Genomic DNA, 11,392 nt, shown 5'->3' on the forward strand with positions numbered 1-11,392 from the left:
ACCAATTCCCCCTACTTTGAAATCTAAATTGTGCTCAAAAGCAATGTTGCCCAATGAAGTCTCATTTCTTTAAAAATACCAGGGGCACTGAGGTGAGCCGAGCTTGCCAGGATCACAGAGTCAGGATCACACGCATCAGAGGCAGGACCAGAGGCCAGCTCTTTTTCAGGATGAGTACTTGTTAATCCCCATCATCACTCCACATTCTAACCACGCTGGACTTCATGCTGGCCCTCATCAACAGCATTCCATTTCCTGTCTCAATACAGGCTGGTCCCACTGCCTAGAGGGCGCTCTGCTCACCTCCTTCCTTTAGGTTAACTCAATCTCATGGTGTCATCCAATAAGGATCCTGGGGCCCAGGTCATTCTCCTTCCTTTCTCAAGGAGCTTCCCTGGCTCCACGCTACTTCTGGTCCTTATACTGGAGACATGCTTCTACTAGGGAACATGCTGATATCCCTGTAAAGAATTCCTCGGTTTCCTTGATTCTCCTGACCACCTCTTGGCTGGCTTTTGAAGCCCTTCACAACTTGGCCTCAACCTACCTTTCCAACCTTGTTCTAGATGACTCACCTTCCTCTGTCCAGCCAAACTGGCTACCTTACTGTTCCTCACACATGACATGCTATATCCTACCTCCCTGCCTTTGCCCCCCATGCCTGGAATGCACTACCCTCACCTTCTCTTAGAATCCTTTATGTCTTTCAAAACTCAGCTCAACTACCACCTTCTACATGAAGTTTTCCTGAGCCCCCTAGCTGTTAGTTCTCTCCTCCACAAAATTACATTGTATTTATTTTAAATACACTTATAGGTGCTTCCCCAACAGAATATAAGCTTTTTGAGGGCAAGGTCAAAGAAAAAAAATTATGGCACTGTACCATGGAACAATTTAGAACTACACCCAAAGGGCTATAAAACTGTTTACCTTTGATCCAGCAATTAGATCTATACCCCAAAGAAATCAAAGAAAAAGGAAATTGTTTAACATGTAATTGGGGTAAAAAATAAAATATTACTTAAAAAAAGAAAGAAAAGGAAAAGGACCCACACATACAAAAATGTTTATGCAGCTCTTTTTGTGGTGGCAAAGAATTGGAAGCTGATGTCCATCAACTGGAGAATGGCTGAACACATTGTAGCATATGAATGTGATGGAATATTATTGTGCTAAAGAAATGAAGAAGAGAATGATTTCAGAAAAATCTGGACAGACATATACGAACTGATGCAAAGTGAAAGGAGTAAAACCAGAACAATATACACAGTAACAGCAATATTGTAACTATCAACTGTGAAAGACTCAGCTACTCTGATCAAGACAATAACGCAATACAATTCCAAAAAACTCATGATGAAAAATGCTATCCACCTACAGAAAGAAAACTGATAGACAGATTTTTTTTCTCCTGCTTTATTCTTCTTGTACTTTTTTTTCTGGAGCACAGCTAATGTGCAAATATGTTTTGCATGGCTTCATATGCATAATGGGTACCCTGTTTCTTGCCTTCTCAAATGGTAAGGTGAGGAGAGAGGGAGAGAAACTTTAGGACTAAAATAAAAATAATAAAAAAAATTACTACACTCTACAATTTAGGTGGGCTGCCAGAAACCATTTTTAATTACTTTAACATTTTAAGTCCACGAATTTCTAGCTCAGAGAAAGAAACATCCAAGTGGACAGTGTCTTCCCATGCCTTTGGGCATCTCTCTAACACAAAAAGAAGAAAAAGATCTATTCCAAAACAGAACAAAAGTCACTTAATCTTTTCCTAAAACTACTCAATTCCTCCTTAGACCACCTCCCTCAAGTGTACTCCAGGGATAATCATAAGGAGCCACTCTCTGAAATCAATACCCTAATCCCTTCAGAACGGAAAAAGAGGGTCTGGACATCACTCTCAGTCCTTTCAAGGAAGAGAAAGGCAATGATCTTAACTAAACAAGGGGTATTTCTTGTTTTGTACTGAGTCATCATCCTTAATCCATTTTCCCCTAGCTTTGGTACTTAACCTTTTACACACTTTACAGTAGAATAATATACATTTCTCAATACTTTAAATTGAACTAAAAAGGTTTTAAATATGCTTCCTCAGCAGGAACAGTTTCACTTTTGTCTTTATCTCCAGCATCTGGGAGAGGGCCTGGCACGCAGTAGGTTCTTAAATATGCATCCTGATGACTGATTGATTGATGGGAACCCTATCAAGAACGAGCTCAAGTGCTACCACCTTCAAGGCCTTTCTTAATTCCCTTAGTTGTTAGCGCTGCCTCTCCCTATCACTATGTCTTTGGTAGATACCCAGAGCTCCTGGAGGGCAGGGGACATCTCATTTGTATATTTTTATCCCCAACATTTATCCCAGTGCCTGGCACATAGTAGGTACTTAATAAATACATTCTTGATTTCTCACTCCAATCCCCATTCTCTATATCCACTATGCTGTGCTGTCCCTGGAAATACAAATGTTTTAGAAAAATTCTATATCTATAGAAATAATTCTATATCAGTCAGTCAGTCAGTAAACATATATTAAGAGCCTACTATGTGCCAGGCACTGTGATAAGCAGTAGGGATACAAAAAAAAAAAACAAGAAAGACAGTCTCTGTCTTTAAGGAGCTCAGTTTTATGGGAGAAAATAACATGAAAATAACTCTTTACAAATAAGCTATATACAGGATAAACAGGAAATAATCAACCAAGGGAAGGTACTAGGATTAGGAAGGATTGGGAAAGAACATGTATTTCTTTCAAATAAATATATATGCTCACACCAAAGAAATCGACCTGCATGAAACAACCTAGAATAATGGAAAAGCCCACTGGTCTGAGACTCAGAAGGCCTCAGGCCAAGTCTTGCTCTGTGGCTTCTTACTGAATGGCCTTGAGAAAATCACTTGTCCCCTCTGGTCCTCAGTGTTTTCTCTTGTAATAATGAGGATAATAATCCCGTATCACAGCAAAGTCGATAGGACTCTGGACTTGGGGTGAACTTAGATTCATTAATAGGGTTCGGATGGCTCTTAGCTACATGACCCTGGGCAAGTCACAACCCTCATATATAATACCGTAATACTTAACTTCAAAGTTGTGGTGAAGAACAACAGATACTGTATTAAAGTGCTCTGCATACCTTAAGAGACTAGAGGGATAGAGACAGGGAAAGGGACTGGACCTAGGTTTACCTGATACAGTTAACTCCCAGATAAGGAAACTCCATCTACCAATGTAGGTTGGCACCTTCTCTACAACCTACCATGTGAGGTTAGTATGTGCCAGAGGTCTTCCCATGTGAGAGCCTAGTGTTTTATCCACCAGGCCAGGCTTCCTCTAAGGTACCATGTAAATGCCTATTATTGGTATTATTACCACCCCAACCCTACCTCTAGGGAGGGGGTTTGCTGTGTAGAGCAAACCAAAGTTCCCAGGGCGAGGCCACCTGAAATGAATTCGAGGACACAAGCATTCTTTAAATCAAGGAGGGAAAGATTTATTATGCTTTTTCAGCGGGCAAGAGTTCTTAGGGAACCTGCAACCATACAGAGGTGCAGGGGGAATCTTTATAGAACCTAATGGGGTTTAAGGGGCGGGACATGTCAGCTAGGTGTTTGGAGGTGGGATTAGGGAGTGATTTAGGGCGTGTTCAAGGAGTGGTTGGTTCTTAAAGGAACATGCACATTTAGTATCTACTGTACAGGCATATTACCCAGAGTTTTCTAGGGAATAGCCCACAGAAGGGTTACAGGGGGTGTGGTTTCTACTATGAAACACCACTAAGTTCACTATCGGTGAGAGCTGAAGGGGAATAGTTTCTCATCTAGTGTCTTGTTAGACAAAATACTGTCTCTAAAATACATGTTAGAAAGGGCAGTGAATAGTAAATATGGTTATGATTCAGTGTTCAGTCAATTATCAGCATCTGGAATTCAATCTATGGTTGCGCATAGTTGCTTACTGAGGAAGAAGCAGAGATAAGTTGGGTCATGCTGCCCTTTAGCTAGAGAGAGAGAGCCTGGGATAGAATGTTTTTGGAACAAGATGTGTAAGAGAGAATATGTTTTGAGAACTGTATGTGCTTATGAGAACTGGATGTTTTGGAATTGGGGTTCAGGCACAGGCACCCAAGCAGAGGCTGTCAGAATTTAGGGTCCGAGCACAAGCACCTCATCAGTAGCACCATCAGGGTCACCCTCAACTCCTCCCTGTCTCTCACCCCAAAGGGCTTCCCACTTACCAAGTCTTGCACATTATAGCTCTGAACCCATCTCTGGCTTCTGGCCCTGTCTCTCCATTCAGGGGGACTCTGCTCTGGTGCAAGCTCTCAGCATGTCTCACCCGGACCACTGTAACAGCCTAAGGGATGGCCCTGTCTCCAGCCTCTCCCGCTTCCGATCCATCTTTTACAAAGCTGCCAAAAGAACCTTCCTAAAGGACAGCTTTAACCATGTCACCCCTCTGCTTAGCAAAATTTGGGGGATTCCCACAGCCTCTAGGAAAAGACCACTGACCCTCCAGCTCGGCATTTGAAGCTGCTCCAGCCAGCCTCCCTTTGCATACACCACTCTCCTCCCCTCCCTCTTTCTTCTAGCCAAACTCCCCTATTTGTTGATGTCTGATTTTCCCTAAGCACATACTCCCTCCCCCCACACCCAGAATTCAGTCCCCTCTTTGTTTGTGGCTCTTAGAATCTTACACTTCTTTCCAAGGCCCATATTGGTCATCTCCTCTCTCTAGTTAACTGCTCTCTCCCTCTTTAGGAGACCACATACATAATCCTTACCATCATCACGGATCTACTAAATTTACCCAACACTCTTAGTAGATTTTGGCATCCCGAATACTCATAACCTCCAAACCACATGGGATGAAAAGCTCTCAAAATATAGAGCCCCATGGAAAGAAACCAAAACCATGAGAGAACAAGACGAACTGCAAACTATTCCTGTCGTCCCATCTGCTCCTGGGGTCGTCCCAAAGACACTGTCGGTGAGCCTGCTGAGATGAGCTCAAACCTCCACACTTCTATTCAGTTGTGAGAGGATGATGGCAGCGCGTCTATGTCAGGTTTGCAGAGTGCTTTACTCGTGTCACCTCCTCACATTATCTGATCCCCACAACAACCCTGCCAGGTACGTGCTATCACTATCCCCATTTTACAGATGAAGAAACTGAGGCAAAGAGAAGTTAAGTGACTTGCCCAGGGTCACCCAGCTAGTAAATGTCTGAGGCCGGATTTGAACTCAGGTCTTCCAGACTCCATGCCTGGTGCCCTGACCATCGTGCCACCTAGCTTCCTCTTTAAAAAACAAAAAGATCCACCTAAGCAAGAACATTAAACCTAAAGGAACAATGTGATAGTGATTTGCCCGAGGATCATTTCTATTTAAACTCTAGACTGTAAGATGAGAACAAGGAAAATCATCCTAATGTTTATACTTGTCGGCTTCAAGGGTCTAATTCCCCAGCAGAACGGAGGTCCTCTGAGGGCCAGGAATGTTTCTTTTTTGTCTTGGTGTCACTCTGCCGGGCACTCAGCTCAACACCTGGCACACAAGACATTTAATAAATGCTTCTTATTATCTGTTAAACTAAACTGAAAATCCCACTTCAGGGGGGCGGGCACCTTCCTGCCCACTGACTGCAACCTCCACCTTGGCACCTAGGGTGCGTGACTTTGCTTACTATGCCCTTTGGGGGGCAGCATGGTATATCAGAAAGAACGTGGGCTCTGGAGACCTGAGTTCAAATCCCAGGACTCACATGTAACACTTTGGACGAGTCACTGCACTTTGCTGGCGGTAGCTTCCCCTTCTGTACCTGCCTCAAAGGTGGTTGCGATTAATGAGCTCTGTGAACCTGAAAGCGTCATATAAAGGTATCGTTACGGCCAAACTCAAGGAATGGACACACCTCAGGGAAATAAATGACATATTCAAGAGATAACTGTAAAGCACTATGGAGGTAACTGTTTTACTTCTCTTTTAAACGGCCCAGGAAATATAGAAATTATAGAAATAAATCTACGAGGTCCTATCATGCCCATATTCCACATTCAACATGAATACAAACGGCCTATGAAATCTCACTTTTGCCTACTTCGTATCTGTCAGAGAGACCTAAGTCCCTCCTCATATGCTGTTCTGGTTGAGATCTTACTGGGGGCTGCCCTTCATTTGCTCGCTTAGAACACAGTAGCCTGTGATAACTAGAGGCAGTGTAGCCCAGTGGTAAGAGCACCAGCTCTGGGGATGGAGGATCTCAGCTGTAACACTTACTGCCTGGGTTACCTTGGGCTTCAGGCCGAGGCTCACCTTCCTTACACACAAAGTGGGGATAACGATGCTTACATGACGAGAGCTGCTGTGAGCAAACCCTGAAACTGTACAGAAATGCCACTGTCTCACTGACAACAGGCTTCTGTGGTCCCCTGACATCACCCCCATCCAGTAAGATGCAGGAAGGCTCTGATTTGAAGTGAAATCAAATTTCTTTGAAGATCCTTATACTTGGTGTGTTTTCCCAACCTGGACTGGAAATCTGAGCTCAGAGAAGTATGTTGCCTGAGAGCCTGATATTGTCACAGCATGAACCAAACCAGCAATTCCCTCATCGCCCATGCTCATCAGATCACTGCAAAGCTGCAATCAGTGCTGGGGGCGAGGATGGGGGTGGGGTTAGGGGGAGAGCGGAGGCAAGGGGTGTGAAGGAGGAGATTCAGCAGACTTGGAGGAGGGAGAGGATGGAAAATGTTACTTCCTACTTCTCTGGGCCAGAGTTTCTTTATATGTAAAAAAATAGGGAAGGGAAGGGAAGGGAAAGGATTAGCTGCATAAGAGGCAGGGAGTGTGGAAAAAACACCAGACTTGGAGTCAGATCAGCAATGAAATCCTAGCTCTGCCACTTGCTAGCTGTGTGACCTCAAACATGTGTCATCTGACTTCCACTAGGCCTCAGTTTCCTCGACTGTAAAATGGGGTATTTAATAATATGTACACTATGAACCAGGGCTATTTATGAGGGAAATGCTTTATAAATGACCTGCTAGAGTAGAGGTTTTTAACTTGAGGTTCATGAATTATTTTTAATATTATGCTAACTGCATTTCAAAAAAATTGGTTTCCTTTATGTATTTTATTGGATGCATTTGAAAACATGATTCTGATTAAGGGTCCAAAGATTTCCCTAGGCTGTCAAAGGCAACCAGGTCACAAAAAAGGCTTAAGATCCCCTGACCTAAAGAAACACTACAACTTCAAAATGAAAGCTTGGCTGCTGCAAACTGGAAAACCAGTGTTGCAAAGGGGGCAGAAATACTGAAGCTGATCACAGAGCCTCCCTCCTCCTTCCACAGGCAGAAAGCAAAGCCCAGCCTCCTCCAATCCTTCATTCTCAGTTTAGGTCACGGCACTGGCAAAGAGACCATCTACATAATGCCTGTGAGGGGCAAGACTGTGACAGGGATGTTACCTGGGGCCCAGAACTGCATTGACTCAGTGAGAACACAGTCTCCTAGGGACCTCTCCAGAGGTACGGGAACAATTCACGATTTCCTGTAGTTTCCGTTACTATGACATCATCCTTTTCAGAGAGAAACAGACCTGCAAGAAGCCCGCGGATGCCCTAGAACTGAAAAGTCAGCCGAACAGGCAGAAGGCTGGCTGGGTTTTGCTTTGTTTTATGCTAGGATTCCCCCAGCTCTCCCCCACCCCCCTTGGGGATACCAGGGTCCCCTACCAACCGACAAGAGAGAAGAACCTTTAATCAACGTCTGTGTGTATACAAAGACTGCAGGCTGGACAAACGGTTTTGGCTTTCCACTGCTGCCATCGCATTTAAAAACCCTCCAGCAACACAGGGAAACTACCCCTCCGTACACAATTTCTGCAACTCCTTCCCTTCTTCAATCACTCCTGCAGCTTAATTATGAGGGAAGCCTTTTTAAGCTCGATGAGAAGCCAGTTCCTGTGGCAAACAGTGAACAATTCACAAACCAACAGCAACTTTATTGTCTGCTCAGATACCATCAGAAGCCCCAAAATGATTCCTTGGTCCTCTCCAAGAATGCCCTGAAAGCCACTCTCTGCTAGGGAGTAAGAGGGCTTGCCTAATGCTTCATGGCAGGATGTTATGGGAGCATGTCTGCAATCTGCCAGACCACTAAATGTATATTCTAAAGTCAGATCAGGCCCAATGGGAGTAAGCTGGTATACTGGAAAGAGTGAGAGAGTGAGAGTAGCTGGGTTCAAATCCTCTGCAATTTACCACCTGTATGACCTTGGGCCAGTCATTGAACATCTCTGACCCTCAATCCCCTCATTTGTAAAATGAGGGGATTGGGCTGTGACCTCTAGTCCTATGATCCTATGAGGGATGTGGAATAGATTGGAGTTAGAAAAAAGAATCAGAGGTAGGTGACACAGCAGGCAAAGCACTGGACCTGAGGACAAGAAGACCTAAATTCCAATCCAGCCTCACAGACACTAACTAGCTCTGGGACCCTAAGCAAGTCACTGAACTTCTGTCTGCCTCAGGTTCCCCATGTGTAAAATGGGGATGAAAATAGCACCTGCCTCCCAGGACAGGAAGATTTGAGAAGGATCAAATGAGATATCTGTAGAGCACTTTGCAAATTTTAAAATGCTATATAGATGCCAGCTGTTATTATCATTAGTTATTAGAGGTTAAGATTCCCTGGACTAGATGCTCCAAAGAGTCGGCTCTAAATCCCAGGAGCTAATCATTCGCCATTCTAGCCCAGGATCTGCCACTAACTGAGCTAGGGTTTCTCTCTGGGCCTCAGTGTTTTCTCCTTTTTTAAATGAAGGAGATAGGTTAGAACATCTTAAGTTCCTCCTAAAGGTCCTTCCTAAGCCTTAAGTTTTAAGAAAGCCCTACACCCTCATACATATTAAATGCCTGAATCTGAAAGTGAAACGGTAACATCCTAATTATCGATATCTAACAGCATGAGGTGGAGGGGGGAATTTGCAAAGTACTTAGCCCAAGGCCCCAAACACTACATGTCCCTGGGCCCAGGAAGGAAGTATCCAATTAAGGGCCTTGTCTCTTCAAACTAAAGTGCTAACATTCTCTTCCCAATTTTTTCAAAGTTGAAATCTATGTTTTAGCTTGTTGTGGGTTAAAAAAAAAACTTTCAATGTTTTGCTTCTTGGAATAGTCATCTATATCTTTTCAGAAGAGATGCAGTCACTGGAATTTTTCTCATGACCAAGAAGAAAACTGTCCTGTCATCACCAAAGACACGCAAATTTAGTCACCGGGATGAATGAACCTTGAATGCTGTGATCTAATTTCACTTTACAGTGAGGGCATCTGCTGCAGAAAAGGGGCAGGAGTTTCCTGTCAATATCAGCTGTCAAAAACCCACAAAAACCCCACAAAACCTAACAAAACAAACCATCAGCTGGGGGAGAAACCAAGCAAAGTGACACAGTTCAGGCTTCCAGGTAAGGAGAACCCAGGTACAGTATCTGAGCCACAGGCCACTCAAGCTATTTTCCAAATGTATCCCACTGAGGGAGAGATAACTGGGTCAGACAGAATTCTAACCACTTTCCTCATCTTCTAGGTAACTCAGTTATTATCACTTCCTTATCCCCTTCTCAGAAGGAGGAGGCCCATGGTAGGAAGGCAGGCAGGTACTGTGTTCCCCAATATCCCCATCGGCTTAATCCAAAAGACATCTTGCCCTTTTCATACTTTTAGGGAGAAGGACTGAAATCTGGGGGCCATGCCCCAGAAAACAGATCCGCTATCTCTGTGGCCAGATGAAGTAACCACAGTAACCTCCGAGGGATCCACAGGCTGGCCAGGACAGGGCCTCACCCACAGGGGCTCATCAGCTGGGGATCTAGTTAAAATTAATAGCACCAAACCCAGGAGGGCCCAGGGGAAGGCCTAAGAACCCGAGTTCGGACCGTTCTGGGGAGGAGTCCTCCAAAACGAAACTCTAAAGTTTTAAAGAAACTTGGGCTGGAGGTCCCTTTAATTATACAGTGTATACAATAAACTTTCGCCCAGCCCTCATCTTCATCCCTCCCCTCCAGATAGTTAAAAGAGTCACCAAAAAAAAAAAAAAAACAGCACGAAGGAAGGAAGCAAACCCTTCCCCCAGACATCTATCAATCCCCACTGAGCAGACAAGAGTCCCAAGATATTTGGGGCCTGGTCAGCTCCTGCTTCATCATTCCACCCGTCTCCCACAAGCTTCTTCCGAGACCCTGAACCCGGGGAACCCCACTGCCCCAGAAAATGTGACTGGGTGGGGGGAGATCAGAGATGCTAGCAGGGTTCACCTCGACCCCCTCCTTCTAAAGGGGTATAAGCAGGAAGGGTGGGGGAGGTTAAGGAGGCTGGCAATCTCTGCCACCTTGGGGCAAACAATGGGAGTGGAGACCCAGAGTCCCCCTTTTCCTGTATGGAGGAATGGGGAATAGGGTCCCAAGGGGAATGGATCGAGAAAAGGCACCCGAACAATGCTGCCTCCTCTGGGGTTCACTTCTCTTCATTCTTGGGGAGATCTCGGTAAAGAGAGGGGCTCCAAACAATACAGCTTGGACCAGGGTCCCCCACTCTCCAGGGGAAAGCGGGTGAACAGTGCAGCTCCAACCAGGGTCCCCCACTCTCCACGGGAAAGGAGGTGAACAGCGCAACACCAACCAGGGTCCCCCACTCTCCAGGGAAAAGGGGGTGAACAATGCAGAACCTGGGTCACCCGCTCTGCACGGGAAAAGGGGTGAACATCCCTGACCTGAGGGATGAACAATGCAGCCCGGACCAGGGTCCCCCACTCTCCAAGGGAAAGGGGGTGACCATCCCAGACAAGGGGGAGACAATGCAGGCTCGCCAGGGTCCACCATCCTTGGGGGTTCGCTGCGGGGTAGGGAGGAGGCGCGCGGCCAGGAGGAGCCAGAGCCTGGGAGGGAGGCAAAGTTGGTCCAGCTGCAGACCCCGCTAGTCCATCCGTCCCGAAACTGGGGGGAGGGCCCCCCCCAGTTCGTCACTCCCCCGCGGGCTAGCTCACTCACCCGACAGCTCGTCCGGCTCCAGCCCAGTCTCTGTGTCCAGCCCGCAGATGACAAAGTAGTCGGCGAAGCGGCTGGGAAGCGAGCCCCCGCCGCCCCCTCCGCCGCCGCCGCCGCTCATGGCGCCGGGGCCGGGGGCTGCCGCCGCCGCCGCTGCTGCCGGTGCCCCCCTGCCTCCGCCCCCGCGGCCCCCCACCCCAACTCAGGATGCCCCGGGCCCGGCGCGCGCCGCTGCCTGTGCCTGCGCCTGTGCCGCCGCTGCCGCCTCCGCCGCTACCGCGGCCCCGGCCCCGGCTCCGGCAGCTGTCCCGGCCCCAGCCCCGGCCCCCGCGGCCGTCGCGGC

The 11,392-nt window shown here is 46.6% G+C and overlaps 1 protein-coding gene across 1 annotated transcript in view; it reads right to left on the bottom strand.

Annotated features, from left to right (window-relative positions):
* DENND5A (DENN domain containing 5A) overlaps nt 1–11,184 on the bottom strand; it is an 88,583-nt gene extending 77,399 nt beyond the window's left edge. The window contains exon 1 of the mRNA XM_036763571.1: nt 11,053–11,184. Within this exon, the coding sequence (XP_036619466.1) occupies nt 11,053–11,170 (118 nt within the window). The 5' untranslated portion in view covers nt 11,171–11,184. The remainder of the gene's footprint in view (nt 1–11,052) is intronic.
* Between the last annotated feature and the right edge of the window lie 208 nt (nt 11,185–11,392).

This window comes from Trichosurus vulpecula, chromosome 6 (genome assembly GCF_011100635.1).
Source record: "Trichosurus vulpecula isolate mTriVul1 chromosome 6, mTriVul1.pri, whole genome shotgun sequence".
NCBI classification, from domain to species: Eukaryota; Metazoa; Chordata; class Mammalia; order Diprotodontia; family Phalangeridae; genus Trichosurus; species Trichosurus vulpecula.